The sequence below is a fragment of the Chrysochloris asiatica genome, unplaced genomic scaffold (assembly GCF_000296735.1).
Source record: "Chrysochloris asiatica unplaced genomic scaffold, ChrAsi1.0 scaffold00009, whole genome shotgun sequence".
Classification (NCBI taxonomy): domain Eukaryota; kingdom Metazoa; phylum Chordata; class Mammalia; order Afrosoricida; family Chrysochloridae; genus Chrysochloris; species Chrysochloris asiatica.
The window spans coordinates 16,521,125-16,542,715 of record NW_006408527.1 but is presented as its reverse complement, the minus strand read 5'-3'; the positions used below and the strand labels follow the sequence as shown (position 1 = coordinate 16,542,715).

The window sequence follows — 21,591 nt, the reverse complement described above, 5'->3', positions numbered from 1 at the left end:
CTATGGTGTGAAACTGCTGAGTCATGTCTCAACTCTGTTTTTAAGCTTGTAATTTGGGGGGGTGGGGGGGGTCCTGTTTATGCCTTCAAATTTGGCCTGTGTTCAGGTTCCACATGAGCACAACTAAGCATTCTGGAATTTCCATTCTTATCCACAGTTTGTATGAGCCACACAGTAGAATGCCTTTTAATAGTCAACTGACAGCAACAATGATACCCCTCACCCCTCGATCCATGTCCTCTTCTGAATCCAGCTTGAAATCAGAAGCTCCCTATTGATACACTATTGTAACCGTGAGCTATTACTAACAGTATTGTTAGCTAATTTCTGTATTCTATATGGTCATTTTCTGTAAACTACTAAATGTCTGTCTTCTCAATAAATCTGAACTTTCTGAAGTCAAAGGTTGTCTCTTCATTGATGCCGTTGTTAGGTGCTGACTCACAGTGACCCTAAAGTAAAACTGAAAGAAACATTGTCCTGCGTCATCTTCACAAACTCAAAAATGTGTACAAACAGTGAATGAAGCTAGCATCTGCACAGATTTAGGGCGGAAAGGTTTATCAGTTGAGTTTTTAGCTTGTTGTTAAGTTCCAACTCAGAGCATCCCTGAATAGGGTTTCTAAGCAGTGGCTGGTGGGACATTTAATTCCCAACAGGCTCTTCATGATAAAAGAAAATTTTGTTTCCTTGACATTGAAAAACTTGTTACTTTAGCTTAACTAATAAAGAATGTCTGTTTTGATCACTGTTTTTTCCAAACAATTACCTATATAAGGATCAAATTCACACCAGAAAGTTGAAACACTAAACAGGGCCCTTAGGAGAGCAGTGAGTTTATGGTAATGATGGAACTCAGAAAAGCAGGGTCAGAGAGGTTGCACAACTCATTTAATGAATGTCACTGAGTGGTACAGGCAGCAACTATTGAATTGTGTGCATTCTGCTGAGTATATTCTCAACTATTGAATTGTGTGCATTCTGCTGATACCCTTACGCTCTCAAAATACCATTATTTACATGCCAAAGCTCAACCAACTCTTCAGTGTAAAATGAGGATCAACACCTAGAACAACAACAAAAAACTTGTTACTTCAGTGTAAAATGAGGATCAACACCTAGAACAACAACAAAAAACTTGTTACTTTAAACCTAAGAAACAAAAAAATGAACTATTTAACACCTTTTTTTCTATGCTAGTTTTCGGCATGGAGAACTATAGAAATACCTATATTGACTATAGAACTATAGAAACACACTATATTGACATTATATGTTGTTGTTATGTGCCATGGAGTCAGTTCCGACTCATAGTGACCCTGTACAGAGTTTCCAAGGCTGTAAATCTTTACGAGAGCAGAAACCATCATCTTTCTCCCATGGAACAGATGGTAGTTTCAAACTGCTAACCTTGCAGTTCACAGCCCAATTCGTAATCACTACACTATCAGAGCTCCTTATATATGAAGTTAAATTTAAAAATTAAACTGAAAGATAACTTTTTCCTTTGAAACACTTCAACTGAGATGGCCAGAATAATCAGAATTATATTTCATAATAAATGTCATTTACCCCCTAAATTATAAAACCAGAATAAACCAAAATATGAATATAGATGCAATCTTGTTTTATTAAATACTAACTAGTCCAAAACAAATGCAGTCATATTTAAATGTTAAATAGGGTAAACAACAAAAAAAAAATTAGATAAAAGATCTATAGTAATGAGGGCCATTCATAATAATTCACTATAATGATATTATAATTTGGTTCCTTTCCTAAACTATATCCTGACTTCTAATGATGCTTATTCAAAACAACATACTATTTCTACTACTTAGAGCTCTGTCTTAGGGTTGAAACACATTTTTATGAGCCTGCTCCTATGTAAACCAAAAATTCAGAAATTATTTTAGATAAGAATCATAACACTTATGAGTAATATTTAAGCATAACGGCATGGAAGGTGTGTACGTCTTGCTGAAATCAAGGAGATACCCTTACGCTCTCAAAATACCATTATTTACATGCCAAAGCTCAACCAACTCTTCAGTGTAAAATGAGGATCAACACCTAGAACTAGGAGGATAATACAAAACTTCAATACAGCATAGATGTTAAAGAAATTCAAGTTTTTGGATTAGGTTTAAATCCTTCCTCTGCTGACTAGCTGTTATATCCCTAAGTAAGTCAGTTCCCCTCTCTGGACATCAGATTCTTCCCCTGTAAAATAGGATTAACAGTATCTATGGCGCTGTGGGTTAAGGCGCTGTACTGCAAAGTTGGTTTGAACAGTAAAGTCGGCGGTCCAAACTTACCAGCTGCTTGTTGGAAACCCTATACAGGGTCGCTATGGATCGGAACCAACTCGATGGCACACAACAACAATATCTATCAAAGTTGCTGTCAGGATAAGTGAGAAAATATAGACTACAATGTACTAAATGTATACTATTATGTGCAAGGGAACACTGACTGGTTTAAAGTTAGGAAACGTGTGTACCAGGGGTTGTTATTCTTTTACCATACTTATTCAATCTATATGCTGAATAAATAATTCCAGAAGCTGGATTATACGAAGAACTAATGTGGCATCAGGATTGGAGGGAGACTCATCAACAATCTGCAATATGCAGATAATACAACCTTGCTTGCTGAAAGTGAAGAGGACTTAATATATTTACTGATGAAGATCAAAGACCACAGCCTTCATTCAGTATGGGTTCCATCTCAATGAAAGAAAACAAAAATCCTCACCACTGGACCAATAGACAACATCCATATCAAAGAAGATAGAAGCTGTCACAGATGTAATTTTGCTTAGATTAAACCATCAACACTCATGGAAGCAGCAGTCAAGAAATCAAACAACATATTGCATTCGTTGGGCATCGTATTCAAGAGCAAAAATGTCAATATGAGGACTAAGGTGCGTCTGCCCCAAGTCATGGTGTTTTTAATAACCTCGTATGTGTAAAGGAGCTCTGGTAGTGTAGTGGTTACGAATTGGGCTGCGAACCACAAGGTCAGCAATTCGAAACTACCAGCCGTTCCACGGGAGAAAGATGAGGCTTTCTGCTCCCATAAAGATTTACAGTCCTGGAAACCCTGTTCAGGATCGCTATGGGTCGGAACCGACTCGATGTCACTTAACAACAACAAAATGCATGTAAAAGTTGGACAGTGAATAAGGAAGACTGTAGAAGAATTGATGCATTTGAGTTATGGAGTTGGAGAATATTAAAAGTACACAGACTACCAAAAGAACATACAGATGTGTTCGAAGGGTACTCCTTGGATGCCAGGGGAGCCAAATTTTGTCTCTCATACTTTGGATATATTATCAGGAGGGGCCAGTCACTGGAGAAGAATATCATGTTTGGTTAAGTAGAGGGTTAAAGAAAAAGAGGAAGCCCCCCAATGAGATGGACTGGCACAGTGACGGCAGCAATGAGCTCAGGAGTAGCAATGATTGTGAGGCTGGCGCAGGACTGGGTATTGTTTTGTTCTATTCTGCATAGGGTCGCTAAAAGCCAATACCAACTCTATGGCACCGAACAACGTTTTATACTTAGTAGTCCTGTAGGATAACCACTAGTTAAAGGTTCAAACCCACCAACTGCTCCTCATAAACCCTATACAGGGTCACTATAATTCAGAACCAACTTGATGGCACTTAGTGCCAAGTACCTAAGAACTATGCAGTAAATAAGAGCTGTCATTACTTACCTAGGCAGAACAAACTTGATCTATCCAGAATACAACTTTGAACATGCACAATTAATATTCTTAATTGTTTGAATATGATGATTAAGCCACTCGGTTTTAAAATATACATGCCTTTAATTATCAGCTTGACTACCATTTAAAGTCCCTACTAGTGTGTGCTCAACGGCTAAGTTGGTGGATGCAACCTAAGCAGTGGCAAGGTGTAAGAAAAGCTCTAGAGATCTGCTTCCATTAGGATGACAGCCAAGAAATCACTATGGAGCACATCTACTCTGTAACATGGTGTGGCCATGAGTTGGAATCAACTCAACAGCAACTAACCACCATCACCACCACTTAGAAAGATTGTCTTAAAAGCTTTCTTGTTCATTTCACTAAAATGTTACACAAAATACCTCCCCAAGTTATTTTTTTGGCTTATGGTAAAGTGTTTGGATTACCATTTGGGAAAAGAATGTAGCAACAGTAACTATTTTAATGCCCTTATGTTAAGTTAGTGTGGTGCTGTGGGTTAATGTGACAAACTGCAAAGCTGTCTGAACTGCAAGGGTGGTGGTTCAAGCTCACCAGCTACTCCTCCGAAACCGCTATGCAGGGTGGCTATGAGTCAGAACTGACTAGACAAAACTTCTCAACAGCAACATGCAAGGTGGACCCATTTCCATCATTCAAATCAACTGCAGTTTGTGACAATCTGAAAAGGTTGCCCTGGAGAAAAGAGAACTCCTATAATCCAGCAAGGAAATGTTTAAATGCAATAGCTTGTTGTTAAGTGCCGCTGAGTCAGTTCCGCCTCATAGTGACCCGGTGTAGGGTTTCCTAGAAGCAGCTGGTGAATCTGAACTGCCAATCTTGAGGTTCAAAACTCACCAGTGACTCCTCAGAAACCCTCTACAGTGTCACTTATGAATAGGAACGGATTCAACAGCACCTAACAATACTATAAAAGCTGATATTATGTCTCTATCTAGATTCTAAATGCACCTTGGTCATTATAAAGAACAAACTTCTGAATGAAGCCATCAACTCTTGATCTGTTTAAAGTGCAAAACTGAAAGGGAAGCTGGACAAAGAACACTAAAAGACCTTTCTTTCGCTCGAAACATGGATGACTCATATTATCAAGCTGTTTATAAGTAGAATTTTCTCTTCCAATCTTAATCACTAAATTTCTTTCTTCTACAGACAAGTATACCCAAAGAATGCTTTTTCTTCCTGACAGTAACTATCTTAAGGCCCAAACAATGATATTCCTGATATGTTAACCAACATCCTGAAGTCGCAGTATTTTAGAGATAAAAATGATCATATCTTTGAAATAGCCTCATCTACCAAAGGAGAGCTCTGGTAGCATAGTGGTTACAAATCCAGCTGCTAATCTCAGGGTCAGCAGTTCGAAATTACCAGCTGTTCCACGGAAGAACGATGAGGTTTTCTATTCCTGTAAAGATTTACAGCCTTAGAAACCCTATACAGGGTCGCTATGAGTCGGGACTGACTCCACGGCACTTAACAACAACAAACCACCCTAACTCAACATATGAGAAAGCAGCTCTGAGACCCTACAGCCATCTCTCCTTTTTTGTTAACAATTCCCATGTCATTAATATGGAGATAATCTGTTTCAAGCAAGCATCATGCAGACAAGAATGAAACTGTAAAATACACACTCATGTTTAATTACTGACAGTCTAAGCTTTATACTAAACAGTACAAATCTACTTTATCCAAAAACATGGCAGTAGTTAATCTTAACAGTTCAGAAACAGAGGACCCTAGGACCATCAAGGGAGAAGAGTACGAGTGGAGTGCAGGACACTATCCAGAGAAGCAGCGAAACCACAGATGAAGGCAGAGATGAGGACATGGAGCGAGAGAGCAGCTGAGGACTCTAGATTCATGGAAAGAGAAAGACTGAGTGCTGGTGGCCAGAAGGCAGACTTGCAGAATGTGCCCTATGGTTGTTTAAATTATTATCTATTCCTAAGTGTTTTTGTGTAAAACCCCTACCCCCAGCCCCCCCAAAAAAACAACAGCGGCAATAGAAGCAAATACTGTTGAATGATGATGCAAAGAGATTGTAATCATTGCAATGAAACGATGGTGTTAATACCGATGTTCTCCCATGTAAACTGTCACTCAATTCACAATAAAAACTTAAAAAGGTCAGCAGTTTGAAACTACCAGCATTTCCACAGGAAAAAGATTTACAGCCTTGGAAACCCTAATACAGGATTGCTGTGAGTCAGATCCGACTCCATGGCACATAACCACCACTATATTATGGACTGCTAGAAGAACAAACAAATCTGTGTTGGAAAAAGTACAACCATCATGTTCCTTAGAAGCCAAGATGACCAGACTTTATCTCTCATCCTTTGACCATGTTATCAGGAAAGTCTAGTCCGTGGAGGACATCATGCTTTGTAAAGTGGAAGGACATCAAAAATGAGGGAGACCACCCCCGCCAACAAATGGATTGGTATAGTGACATTAACAAAGAGCTCAAGCATATTAGCAATTGTGAGGATGGCACATGACTTGGTGGCATTTTGCTCTGTTGCACATAGGGTCGCTATAAATTGGAACCAACTCAATGCTACACCTAGTCTAACATTTTATTTGAAGGAGCCCTGGTAATGTTGTGGATTATGAGCTTGGCGGCTAATCATAACAACAGTCTAGTTCAGTCACTCTGTTGGAGAAAGATGAGACTTTTTGCTCCCATAAAGATTTATAGCTCCATGTGCCAGACTGCAAAGCCATTTGAACTGCAAGGCCGGCATTTCAAGCTCACCAGCTGCTCCTCGGGCACTTTATGCAGGGTCGCTATGGGTAGGAACTGACTCAATGGCACTTAACAACAAGTTAGAAAAATTGGTGATAGAAACAATGATAGAGATCACATGACAGAATTTTGCAAGACGAATTAATTCATTACAAATACTTATTATACATGAAAGACAACTAACTATACTCATGGACCTCACCAGATACAATACACAAAAATCAAATTGACTACATCTGTGGAAAGAGATGGTAGAAAAGCTCCATACTGTCAACCAAATCAAGATCAGGTACAGACTGTACAACAGACCATCAATTGCTCACATGCAAATTCAGGATGAAGCTGAAGAAAATTAAAACAAGTCCATGAGAGCCAAAATATGATCTTGAATATATCGAACCTGAATTTAGAGATCATTTGAAGAACAGATCTGATGCATTAGACACTAAAGACCGAAGACCAGAAGAGTTGTGGGATGACATCAAGAACATAATACAAGAAGAGAGCAAAAGGTCACTGAGAAGACAAGAAAGAAGGAAAAGACCAAAATGGATGTCAGTAGAGACTGAAACTTGTTTTCCAGTGTAGAGATGCTAAAGGCAATGGAAGAAGTGAGGAGGTGTAAGAGCTAAAAAGAAAATTTCAAAAGTAAGCTTGAGAAGACAAAGTCAAATTTTATAACAAAATGGGCAAGGACCTGGAGTTAGAAAGCCAAAAGGGAAGAAAACACTCAGCGTTTCTCAAGCTGAGGAAACTGAAGAAAAAATTCAAACCTCGACTTGTGGTATTGAAGCATTCTATGGGCAAAATACTGAATGATGCAGAAAGTATCAAACGAAGATGGAAGGAATACACAGTCACTATACCCAAAAGAAATGGTCCAAGTTAAACCATTTCAAGAGGCAGCATATGATCATTGATATCCCACGCCGAGTAAAGTTTTACTAAAGATAATGCAAAAACAGGTGCAATAATACACTGACAGAGAACTAGAGATTCAAGCCATACTCAAGAGGACATGGAACGAGGGACACCATTGCTGATGTCAGATGAATCTTGGCTGAAAACATAACACCAGAAAGATGTTTACCTGTGCTTCGTTAACTACACAAAGGCTTTCGATTGTTTGGATCACAGGCAGCTACAGACAACATTGCAAAGCATGAGTATTCCAGAACACTTAATTGCACTCTTGAGCAACCTGTATATAGACCAAGAGGCAGTTGCTAGATCAGAAAAAGAGAACACTGAATGGTTTAAAATTAAGAACGGTGCACACCAAAGTTATATTCTTTCATCATACTTATTCAATCTGTATTCTTAACAAATAACCCCAGAAACTGGATTATATGAAGAAAAATGTGGCATCAGGATTGGAGAAGACTCATTAACCTGTGATATGATATAACCCTGCTTGCTGAAAGTGAAGAGGGCTTAAAATACTTACTGATGAAGATCAAAGACCACAGCCTTCGTTATGGGTTGTGTCTCAATGTAAAGAAAACAAAAATCCATACCACTGGACCAATAAACAACATCCATATCAAAGGAGAAAAGATTGAAGTTGTCAAAAACTTCATTTTGCTTGGATCAACCATTAACACTCATGGAAGCAGCAGTCAGGAAATCAAACAACTACTGCACTGGGAAAATCTGCTGCACAAGATCTTTTTAGTGTGGAAGAGCAATGATGTGTCAGTTTGAGGACTAAAGTACACCTAAACCAGGCTGTGGTTTCAATCTCCTAATATGTAGGTGCCTGATGTGGTTGTGGTGTGTTAATGTGCTGGACTGCAAAAGTCAGTTTGAAACTCAAGATCAGTGGTTCAAGCTCACCAGCTGCTCCTTGGAAACCCTATACAGGGAAGCTATGGGTCAGAACTGACTTGACAGCACTTATAACAACAGCAATATGCATGCAAATGTTGGACAGTGAATGAGGCAGACCACAGAACTGATGCATTTGAGTTATGGCGTTGGAGTATCGAAAGTACCATGGACTTCCAAAAGAACAAATAAATCTGTGTTGGAAGTAGAGTCCGTTCCAACTCATAACAGTACTACACAGAGTTTCCAAGGAGCAGCTAGTAGATTTGAAACCCCAACCTTGTGGTCAGCAGTCTTCCAGTGTTTATCCTACAGCGTCACCCCAGGACTCCTTTGTCTAAATCTAAGCTCTCCTCCACAGAGCATTCTGTAAAGATGCTTCAAGTAACCTCACAATTTAGTTGTTTTCCTCCATATCAGATCAAATTTAATAGTCTATTGAGGAATCCTGGAGGCTATCCACAGGGTCAGTAGTTTGAATCCACCATTCTCAGGACCAATATGAGGCTTTTCTGCTCCTGTAAAGATTTACAGCCTCAGAAACTGAGCTATGAGCTCTGGTAACGAAGTGGTTACGAATCGGGCTGCAAACCACAAGGTCAGTAGTTTGAAACGACCAGCTGTTCTGCGGGAGAAAGATGAGGCTTTCTGCTCCCGTAAAGATTTACAGCCTCAGAAACTTTGTAACATGGTTGCTATGAGTCGGAAGCAATTCCTCGGCACATAACCACCACCACCAATGAGTAGGAGCTGACTCTAGCATGCAGCAGCAGCACTCTATATCTCTATTAATGCGATCCAAGATCTTATTTGCCTTTTGGATTGTTATATCACGTTTGTTAAGTGCCGTCAAGTTGGTTCCAACTCATAGCAACACTGAATAGAGTTCCCATGGAGCGACTGGTAGATTTGAACTGCCAACCTTGTAGTTAACAGTCCAGTGATTACAGTATCATACCACCAGGATATTCCAATTCCTACAAACAACTAACACCTGCTTTTCCAAAATCTAAGACCCTTGTGGATTCTGATACTGTCATTTCAACAAATGACTTGTCTTTCCCAACTTTATATTATCTGCAAATTTAGTCAGCATGCCATCAATGTCCTCATCTAACTCATTAATAAAAAGGGAGGCCAAAAACAAAGCCCTTTAAGGCATTGGATATATGCTCCCAGTCTGACATCAACCTATTAATCAGTCCTGTTTGGGTATTAAGCTATCATTTTGCCTCATGTCTTCATCTTAACAATAACAGTTTATGTGAAGCTATGGTAAAATCCTTGTTAAAATAAAAAACATAGTGTTTTTATACTATTCTACTTTAGTAACTATTTTGCAAAGGAAAAACTTAAATCAGTGATAACTAAAACCCTTATGGAGCATAGAACTATTTCTGCCCTGACACACATGGGGTCATCATGAGTTACATTGGACTTGATGGTAACTGGACTAAACAAACCTGCTTAACTTTGATTTCTACAATTATATTTTAAAAATAAAATTGGAATGTCTGAGATATTTCAGCATGAAGACCACAAATCTACACAACACTGCTATATAGAAGATAAACTTGTGAATACTGACAAAACAACATTCATGGAGGAGGTGTGTGGTTGGGCACACAAGGGTTGAAAACTGGCTTAAATGTCTTGTGGTTTAACCTTTCTGAGCACTAATTTCCTCAAAATTGAAATAACTAGCTCCTTTTGTTAAATTATTGTGAGAAATGAGAATTTAGGTAAGTATCTGGCATGTTGAAGCTGCTACTGTAATTATTCTCAATATAATTAATAATTCTCAATAACAAGAGTCTGGGTTTACAAAAAAACTATCATGTAGATCTGTGGTTTCAAAACAAGGTCACACAACCCAAGAATATAAAAAGTTGTTATTTTCTGCAGAGAAGGGCAGTAAAAAATTTCTGAATGAGTCAACCTTATCTGTTTATTAGATAAAAGTGTTACAATCCTTTACTAAATCTTTTGCTAATGTTTTACCCTTAATGAATACATTTTAACTCTCATATGGTACTATTTATTCCCAAGACTCATTATTTTACAATTTACTTTACATTCCATTTCACCATATTGTAATCAAATTAGAAAACATATTCTTTCAGTCACACATACAAATTTTAATGAATGTAATAAAAGAAAATATTTGACAAGGCATGCCAGGTTATACCATTCTCCACAATCTATGCACAAGGGGAGAGGCCACAGGTGGGTAAGACACACAGAAAGGTCTCAGAAACCTCAGTCACTAAGGGTAACCTATTGTCTGACAGTCAAGTTACAGACTCATCATAATTTAGTAGAAAAGTGTAGGATACTTCTCTCTCAGGGAAGGTACAGGAGTGTGTATGAAGGGGTTAACATCAGGTCTGGACTACAAAGTGGTCTTAAGATCCTATTTTTTTGGAAAGAAGTTAAGGTAAATAGTAAGTGTGGAATGTTGTGCCCAGCAACCACCTGTCTGAGGTTCTGCACATGGATGGCAAGCCAATGATTAGTTCTGTATCAAAATGACTTATATCTTCCTAATAAAAGTACAATGTTTCATTCTTACTGATAAAATTTCAAACAGTAAGTTTGATTTTAGAGAACCAGTAAGAAACTGGTTTGATTGTTATGACTCTACAGATGTAGCATGTCCTTGGAATAAAGATAGCTTTCTTTATCTTTATCTGTTATTCATTCCTAGTGAATAGCAGGGCAGGTTTTTACTTTCTCAGTTGGAGCTAATTTTCACATTCTCAAGTAGTTTGTCTTCTGGGCCATTTGATCTTGACAGATTCTATACTCCAACCAAAGGTAACTGGGAATATGACCTTGCTTATTAGCAGATTACTGAACAGGTGGGGCCTATGTTTCAGTTTATCAAGTACAATTAAAAATACATGTATGTACTAAGAAGAATCTTTAAATAAAAATGCAATACCCAGTTTGAAACACTCTTAGACAGCCACAGCCTGTAGTTTCTTCACCTTAAGTATTTCAAACACTAACATGGTAACATTTTAGACTCAATTCATCTGGCAGTTGCATGGCTATTTAGAGTTTAAGTGCCACCCAGTTGGTTCCTACTCAAAGCGACCCTGTATAGGGTTTCCGAGGAGCGGCTGATGAGTTTAAACTGATGATACTGCAGTTAGCTGTTGTTAAGTGCTGTTGTCAGTTCCGATTCATAAGGACCCTGGATAAGGTTTCCAAGGAGTGGCTGGTGGTTTTGAACTACCGACCTTGTGGTTGGCAGTCAAGTGCCTATCCTACAGCACCACACCAGTTATTTAAAAATAAGGTGCAAGTGTTTTGCACTCAACACTAAACTAAGGTTAGTGGTTTGAGCCCACCCTGGGTAAAAAGGCTTGGCAACAATCTGCTTCTGTAAAGACTGTTGTTGTTAACTGCCACCAAGTTGGTTCCAACCTATAGCGACTCTGTACAGGGTTTCTGAGGAACAGCTGGTGACCTTGCAGTTCAAATGGCTTTGCAGTCTGATGCATTAACCCACAACGCCACACCAGGACTCCCCGTAAAGATTATAGCCAAGAAAATGCCTTGGAGCAATTCTATTCTATAACACACATGGGGGGTTCGCCATGAGTTGGAACTAACTCAAGGGCAACAGGTTTGGCTTTTTATTTTAAAATATGGCAATAAATTCTCTCCACTTACTAGAGTCTAGATAAACAAAATAAAACCAAACTTGCTGCCATCTAGCAGATTCCACCCCAAGACAACACCATATTTCAAAGTAGAAACTGTACTCTGTAGGGTTTCAATGACTGTGGAAGTAGATTGCCAGGCCTTTCTTCTGTGGTGCCACTGGGTGGATTCAAGGCACCAATCCTTTGGTTAGCAGTAGAGAGCAAACAATATGTGGCATCCAGAGGCCTAGAGAGCAATGCATGTTACACAGAACAAAGGGATGCTTGGATGCCTCTGTGGTCCTACATTTAATCAAAGATTTGTTTCTATTGTGCACAACAGGGACTTTCCTAGGTGCTGTGTTTAAGAACTCAAGTTTCAGTCACCAAGACACTAGTTCTTAACATAGGGATGTCACATTTGTTTCTCTTTGCAGCTAAGAATTTTTAAAAAGTGAAGTAACTTTTTATAGTAACACCATAGTAACTTTGTAGTATTTCAAGTAACCAAAGTTTGCAAAGTAACCCAACTAGTTGTAAATTGCACAACTCCAAAGGGACACCATTCATAGACAACCTGTATTGTGTCATGGAGTTGCATAGTACCATGGCCTATTTTATAAAAACAAATTGCCCCAGCTTTTCCTTATTCAAAATTAGCTTAAGAGGTGGTATATTTTGAGAGCTAAAAAAAACCTGTGAGAAAAAGCGCTGAAAGTTACAAAATGATTTATACATACAAGGTGTCACTATTTTAATGGAATACATCTACCTTATACATATAAACCAACTGCTAAACAGATGCAATCCAAATTTTGATACACAGGGTTTCATTGGCTGGATCAGGCTCTGCCTCCCAATAGTTTTGTTATTGCTAAATGAAACTTCTAACACTAAAACGAAAACTTCACTTAGTTTTGTAACCTTTGCAAGATAAATCAATTACTTCTCATTCTAATTTAATTTCCTTATAATCTTAAGGTACTAATGAGTTTATTAGGTATTGAACTTTTTCAAATGCCATTCATTTTTAACATAAATTATATACATTTTATTTTGTTCCTGGCATAAACCCTACTTAATCAGAATGCATTTTTAATACACACTAGATTCATCTAGCTATCATTTTATTTGACACTGTGGCACGGTAAAATGATCCTGTAACTGTCTTGTCTTTTAGGCAGCTTTGGAATCTATTCATTTTGTTGTTATTGCTGTTAAGTGCGGTTGAGCCGACTCCAACTCATAGAGACTATGTATAGGGTTTCCAGAGAGCAGTTAGTGGGTCTTAACAGCAGACCTTGCTGTTCTAAATCCAATGCTGCCTACAGCGCCACATCCAGGAGTACATACATTCATTTTAGCCAGGGGGAAATGCCCTTGCATATAAAATGTATAAACTTCAAACATTCCCACTTTCCTTCAAGCGTTTCAAACTAACCACCCTTCATGTTTTTTTTACTATTTGGATGTATCCTCCTCTTTAATTCTTTGTTATATTCTCCTATATCTAAGAAATGTTCCTTTTCTTCCATTTCCTGTCCTAAAGCTCTTCAATGTTGTTGTATACTGTGGAGTGGGTTCTGACTCAGAGTGACCCTATATAGGGTTTCCAAGGAGCGGCTAACCTTGCAAAAACCACTGACCTTGCAGTTAGCAGTCTAGTGCTTATCCTATAGTGCCACACCAAGACTTTCTGAATTAATCTTCACAAAAATTATATTATGAACTGTAACCTCTTCCAAAGAAAAAGTGTGCTACCACTCTGAAAAGATTAATACCCTGTAGCAGTGTGTCACATGGGAAAACAATCACTCGCTTTGGATGGGTCAGTTAGCCTCAGATGCCTCACATATCAAATGAGGTTAATACATACTTTGCTTTAAGAGTGGCTGCAAGATTTCCAAAGTGAATGTATAAATATCTAGCAGAATAGTTGGCACATAAAAGTGTTTCTCAGTAATATTAATATCTCTATCCGGTTTGGAAGTGATTTCTAAACTTGAAGGCTAGGGAGTTTCACTATTAAAGGTTCATAATCCCTGATGCACAATTTAGAAATCCAAAGTCACTGAAACCAAAAGCTTTTTCTAACTGATACTGAAACATTCTAAATTTCCAAACTAGCAATTATGAGCCTAAAACATTTTGTGTAGCATCAAACACAATAAATCCATAAAGAAGAAAGAAAGATAAAGACTAAATTCAGCTTTGCTATTATTAATCTTCAGGAATCCTGGTGGGGCACTGTAGGATAAGAACTGGACTGCTAACTGCATGGTCGGTGGTTCAAACCCACCAGCTGTTCCTTGGAAAGCTCATATAGGGTTGCTATGAGTTAGATTTACAGCCTCAGAAACCCTATGGAACAATTCTATTCTGGCCTATAGGGTCACTCTGCATCATACTGTACTTGATGTCAGTACACGGCTGTTAGTAACTATGTTCCTTAGCTTCAAAACCATCACTGGTAAATTGAAGGAAATGCCCTAGATAAAACCCTTAAATTCTTTCAACTTTTGAATTGAAATTAAAAAGCATCTCTGAAAAACGTTAAAATATTAAGTTGACCTGTTGTTAGGTGCCATCGAGTCGGTACCGACTCACAGAAACCTTATGCACAGCAGAATGAAACACTGCCCGATCCTGGGCCAACCTCACTACTTTTGCCACGATAAGTTGACTACAACTGCTTATATTTAAAACATTTTGACTATATTTTTCCTAAAACATTTTCTAAATAAGAGCCAAAAAACTATGTATAAAGAATGGAAGGGGAAAAAAAGTCATATAAGAAAAATACACACTATCTTCATAGCAGGGAGCATGGTGACTCCATACTGTAAACACTGGACTGTGAACCACAAGGTCAGTGGTTCGAGTCCACCAACCACTCCATGAGAGAAAGATGAGGCTTTCTGTTCCCGCAAAGATTTAAATACTTGGAAACTCTATATAGAGTCTCTATGAGTCGGAATGTACTCTACCGCATTAAACAATAATCTTCATGACAAATACAAAGAAGAAAAGGTGGTATTATGCAAAGAATGCTAGCTTTGTATTCAGAAGATTCAGGTTCAACTCTAGGCTCTGCCATTATGATTCTGAAGGCTATATTAAGCTTTTGTCTTGTTATATTACTGTTGCTAAGTGCCATAGAGATCTGACTCACAGCGACCCTGTATAGGATTTCCAAGGAGTGTTTGATAGGCTTGAATGCCACCCTTGTGGCTAGCAGTCCATTGCTTATCCTACAGGGCCACATCAGGGCCCCCGCCAAGAAAAAAACCCCACCTCCTGTGAACCACAAGGTCACCAGTTCAAACCCACCAGCTGCTCCTCAGAAACCTTTACAGGGTTGCTGTGAGTCAGAATCCGCTAGATGGAACTTAACTTCAAAGGTTGTAGTTGCAGTGAAGCTAAAACAAGATTCTGAAAACTTAAAAAAGTTAAAAATGCCACAGATTATATTCTTTAATCAGCATCAATATATATCAGTATTTACCAGACAGAAAATAATTTTAATTATTATAGTGAAGGGCAGAAGGGGCAAGCAGGACTGGGAATTAACAAATCTGGTTCTACTAGTATATGACACATGGTCCTTGACTTCTCCAGTCCCACTGTCCTCATCTGGTGCTATAGGACAAGAACTAGAGTGCTAACCTTACGATCAGCAGTTCAAATCCACCAGCCTCTCTAAGAAGCCCGATACAAGGTCGTTGCTGTAAGTCAGAACTGACTCAATTGAAAACAGCACAACCACCTAATGTGCTAGACACATGTCACTGGAAAAACACGCTGTAGCTGAGCATCACTCACTTCTTTGTGAAACTACTATCAAGACACCAAATTATTACATTTCTTATGATTCTTTTAACGCTTAGGTAAATATTAAAGTAATTTAACAAGCCACCAACTCAAGTTTAATTATATTTGCTTTATTATAGGTCATGAAGATTATTAAAAACATCTTTAAAAAAGTTACATCAAGATATTCTATCACTAAAATATGGATTATCAGAAATCACTTTTTTTTCAATTCATCTGAAAATGACAAAAAACAAAGTATACAACATGCATACATTAATTTCACTCTTCATTTGGGGGCAATTAAACAAGATTAAAATTATGCATAAGAGATACACTGAGCAAAAATTTCTTTGTAGAAATTCCAATGCCCCTCAAAACTTACTGTTGTCAGGTGCAGTCAGTAGGTTCCCACTTATAGCGACACTGTATAGGTTTTCAAGGAGTGGCTCGTGTTTGAAACAAGAACCTTGCCATTAACAGCCCAGGGCTTATCCTACAGTGCCACGCATAATACACAAGTATTTATCCCCACATGATGATATTAAAAAACCCCAAGTTTTTTAGTAAAAAAAGTTCTGTTCACTTTCCAATATCTAAATGTGGGGACACAACTTTATGCAGTTGAGTATAACAATGTCACTACAATAAAATAGGCTATCAAAATTTAGCCATTGGAAGCTTAAAAGGCACAGAAAAATAATCATGTAATTTCACTACACAGTACTTCTAGGAGACAATGCAAATCTTTATCATAATTGTGTCTGTATGACCTGATCCTAAATAAATGATTCTACACAAATGAATGGCAGATACTAGTTAAATTATATGCCAAAAAAGTATGTTGTTTTTAAGTGCCATGGAGTAGGTTCCAACCCACAGCGACCCTATAGTTTCGGAGGTTTTAAATCATTGCTGGAGCATTTAGTCTCATCTCTCTCCCACAGAGAGGCTGGTGGGCTCGAACCGGCGACCTTGTGGTTCGCAGTCCAGTGCTTTTTCTATGGGGCCACTGCCTTCCCTAAAGAATGTATGCATACAACAAAATAAAGAGCTCAGGTACCATAGTGGTTACGAGCTTTCGCAGGAGGTGAGGTCTTCTGCTCCCGTAAACATTTACAGCCTCGGAAACCCTGTACAGGGTCGCTGCTTCAGACCCGACTCCAAGGCAAACCACACCCACCACCACCTTACAAAATACGCAAACCTTTCAGGGTGATGACGTGTTATCAAAGAAACGGAAAGTGAAATTGGAAGGTAAAGACATGCAGGTAGTTAGCACACGTTCCCTATTCCCATTTAAAGTAGGAGCAAGCAGCACCATACCAATTCCAGCTGGAGACGATGACCTAGTTCATGGGATAGAACTTGTGCAACAAAACCCTCTCCAGGGTCCCCTAACTCGGTTTAGAGCGCCTTTAAGTCAACATACTTCCGTTTCCCACCAAACTTAGGATGGAGCAGGGGAAGCAGAAACTGTTTAAAACATTTTAAAACTATTCCTCTATCTAATTACCTAGAAAACTCTATGTTAAGTTGCAAGTGTCCTACATGAAAAGAGTCAAGGAGCTTATATTTATTTGTGACTGCTCTCCTTTTTAAAGGCTTAGACAGATTGAACTACACCACACCCCTCCATAAATGGCACATTCCATACAGTGGTCAGGAGGCTGGTAAAAGGCGGTTCCACTGTCCGCCCGGGGGACAGCAAAATTACTGATTTCTGTGAGTGAAGTCTGCTGGTTAATTGACCCTAGACCTTTTTGTATTAAAATTATTTCAGGAAAAGGAATGGTTTAACTAAGTAACGATACACGTATGCCTGGGAGGAGGGAACCGGAACGAAAACCACACGGGATTTGGGTCATGCAGTTAACCCGCACCTCCCTGGGTAGTGACATTCCCTGAGGAAGGGCATTTCCAGGTGGCGGGGATGAGCGAACTTTGGAGTTAACAGTTCCCAAAACAACCAGGTGGGGCTGAAGCAGCAGCCCACGGTTCTCCAGTTTCCGGGACCTAACAGTTACTTTTGCCCAAGGGGGAAAAGAACGCGTCCCGCCCACCAGCGGCCGCTCCGATCCGGGAGGCGGGCCCTACCGGGACCCAGGAGGAGACGCGGGAGGGGGCCGTGCAGCCCCTCCCCCCTTCATGTGGAACACCCTCCTCCGCTCCAGGAAGACTGAAGACCCCCCACCCCCAGGGGTGAAGGGTAAGAGACCAATGCCTGTCTGTGCCCACTGGGTTCCTCCCGCAGGCCGGGAGGAGGTGGGGCCAGGTTGGGGGCGCTGACTGCACACCCCTCCCCCGCCAGACTCTGGCAGTTCAGGGAACACCCCGCCCGCCCGTTCCAGTGCAGCGGGTGGGGGAGGCAGCGGAGCAACCCGGAGCCCTGCAGCGGGGCGGGGAGGAGCACGCGCATGGGCGCGCGACCGCCACCCCCGCGCAGCCCCGAGAGCTAGCGAGGCCCCCCACGCTCAAGGGCGCGCATGAGCCCAAAAGGGAGGAGGCCGCGCGTAGCACCGGAGGGCTGACTGTAGGCTTCTATCCCCTAGTCCTTCACCACTCTCCCACAGTTCCCTCCAACCCGCTCCAGGCCTCGCACTCCGCACTGACCTGACAGGCCGAGACATGTTCGCTGTCGAAACAGGAGCTAGTCGAGAAGCCAAAGACCAGGATTCCACCCCGCGCGCCCCCCCCCCCCAACTTCAGCCGCTGCGGCCGCTGCAGCTGAACCTCGAGCTGCTGGTTTCTCAAACTCCGCTGCGCCTTGTTTCAGGGCCCCTTGGTCAGACGAGCCCCCCGCTCCCCTGTCTCTCCAAAATGGATGAATCAAACCAGCCGAAAATGCGCCAAAGCCACCGTGCAACCAAACCCGCTAGGGATTTTGTGCTCCGCCCAAACCTGATCGCTCATTGGCGGTTCCTGCCAGATGCGCCCAACTCATTAGTGCATTTGAATCATCACGTCTCTTTAGCTCCGCCCCTTAGACACGCTCCGCCTCCTCCGCGGGGGTCTTGTTAGTCAAGATGCTTTGAGAGCGCACGGCCGCAAAACAAAAATGGTCGCTGTTCATCCCGCCCCCTGGTTTCTACTCCAGAGTTGCAGATTCGTCTTACGTCGCATTTGGGGACAACTAGAAAAGAAGACTTATATAGAATTTAGCATCACTTAGAGTGTTAGTTTGTTGCTGTTTCATTTCGCCTGCCTTCTTCATGTAGAAATTCCGTTAAGAATGAAACCTGTGGTACAGCCCGCAGATTCGTCACTCGGGGGCTGCTTCAGAATTGGAGGGAAATTCCATAGGTTCAAATTTTTTGACCTTAAACCCATAAGTCCCTCCCCCTGGCTTCAACACTAGCCTCAGGGGCTGAAGTAAACTGCTGGAGTGAAGAGGCAGGATTAGAATCAAGGAATAACTTCCTCCTCATTTCCACACGTTTCCATTCTGGATTCACTACAGCGTCATTAGAATCCCAGTGGTGGTGATGGTTATGTGCCGTGGAGTGGAGTCGGTTCCGACTCATAGCGACCCTGTATAGCATTTCTGATGCTGCCCGATTCGTAACCACTACTGGACATTTATTGGAGTCCTGGTGTGGCGCTGTAGGATAAGTAAAGAACTGCTAACCACAAGGTCAGCTGTTCAAACCCAACAACAGCTCCTTGAAAACCCCATATGGATCGCTATAGCGTAGTAGTTATGAATCCGGGCTGTTAACCTCAGGGTCAGCAATTCAAAACTACCACCTGGTCTACGGGAGAAAGATGAGGCTTTGTGCACTGTGGTTTAATGCGCCAGACAGCAAAGCCGTTTGAACTGCAAAGTCAGCCGTTCAAGCTCACCAGCTGCTCCTCGGAAACCCTATACAGGGTCGCTATGGGTCAGAACCGACTCGATGGCACTTAACAACAATGATTTACAGCCTCGGAAACAGAGTCACTATGACTCGGAACCGACTCCACTGGCACATAACCACCACCAACAACCACCATGAGTCAACAGCATTTAACAATACAACACTGGATAATATTTCAAGGAAAGAGAGGCATGAGCCTAGGGATTAGGAGTGTGAGCTATGGGACCTCAAGCTATCTCACTGGAATTTTAGGTCATCACTAATAGTTGGACAGTATTCCCTCTCTGTGCCTCAGTTTTCTCATCTGTAAAATGGGAAGTAATAGAACCTACCTCATAGGGTTATTAGGATTAGATAAATTGATACACAAAAAACATTTAGGAACAAACCCCTTGGGGTGGAATTAATCTGTCTCATAGCCACCCTATAGAACAGTGTAGAACTGCCCCACAGGGTTCTGAAGGTTGTAAATCTCTTAGGGAAGCCGGCTGTGACATCTTTATCCCATGGAGCGGCCTTGAACCCTCCACCTTTGGGTTAGCAATTGAGTGCTTTGTACCACTAAAGTTCCTTGTCCTTTAGGACAGCTCTGGCGTACAGTAAAGGCAATGTACATGTTTGTTCAATTCAATTTTCAAAAGATAACGTGTGGGGGTAGATAGAGTCCCCACTGAATAGTTTTCGTCTTGTCTAGCCAAGTCTGGTGAAAACAGATGGGGATAGGATTTTTATGATTCAATAGTGAGTAACTGTTACCGTGACTAATCGCAATTGTCACAACTGTAAAGGTAGAGGTTTTGTAACAAAAATGGGGGAGTAGTTAATTTTACAGTCCAGAAACAGAAACGGAGACCCTAGGACCATCAAGGGAGGTGAGTACAAGCGGAATGTGCGACCCTATCCAGAGAAGCAACAACACCAGAGATGGAGACAGAGATGAGGACATGGAGAGAGGGAGCAGCTGAGGACTCTAGACTCATGGAAAGAGAGGGACTGACAACTGGCGGCCAGGAGGCAGGCTTGCAGAATGTGCCCTTTGGTTGTTTAAGTTATGATATATTCCTGAATGTGTTTGTGCAATGAAATAGTGAGTGTAAAGCCTATGTTCTCCCATGAAAACTATCACTCAGATTGCAAAAATAATAATTTAAAAAAGGTGGTTAAGGATTTGTTTGTTTGGTGTGATAGATAGTAATTTTCTAAATTGTACATTGCTCAAGACTATTTGTGTGTGTTTTATTTTTTGTATTAATGTTTCAGATCTTCGGAGAACATAATACTGTTTTAAAAGATTAAAAAAAAAAAGACAACAGTTTTGGGGCTGGGAAGACTTGGACCTAGCTGAATACTCAAGTCAAATAACTGAGAATAATTTAGGTAATTCAGTTTGAATTCTTAAACCTTTTTTGTTGGAAGCCTAAATCTCTCAGAGGCAGAGTTCAAGATACCTATGAGAATGATGATGGTGCAGAGGTCAAGCACTAGGCTGTTGCTGGTTTGAGCCCACCAGCCGCTCTGTGGGAGAAAGATGTGGTCGTCCACTTCTGTGAAGATTGCAGCCTTGAACACTCTATGTTCAGTTCTGCTCTGAGTTATCTGAGTCAGAATCAACTCCACTGCAGTGCATCTGGGAATAGCCCCCTTTGTAGATAGACTTCAATCTCTGCCACCAGCAGTTTGTTGATTAACCTACTGAAAGTAAACTCCCTCAAACAACAATAAAAAACACTACGATCTGCCTCCTTAAAGTCTCCCCTTGTGAAATCTAGCCTCTTTAAGGGAAGTGTAAAGGGCATAATCACCAGTGAAATACTGATGAGTTTTTTGGGTTTTTTGCCCCTTTTATATCACTCCACCCTCTCTCCCCAAATATATTTTGACTGAGTGTATTAATCATCCAAGTAACTGCCAGATGCCAATGCAGAGG

General features: G+C 40.6%; 1 protein-coding gene across 1 annotated transcript in view; it reads right to left on the bottom strand.

Annotated features, from left to right (window-relative positions):
- NUCKS1 (nuclear casein kinase and cyclin-dependent kinase substrate 1) overlaps window positions 1–18,629 on the bottom strand; it is a 40,227-nt gene extending 21,598 nt beyond the window's left edge. The window contains exon 1 of the mRNA XM_006834078.1: window positions 18,421–18,629. Within this exon, the coding sequence (XP_006834141.1) occupies window positions 18,421–18,437 (17 nt within the window). The 5' untranslated portion in view covers window positions 18,438–18,629. The remainder of the gene's footprint in view (window positions 1–18,420) is intronic.
- Window positions 18,630–21,591: the final 2,962 nt, after the last annotated feature.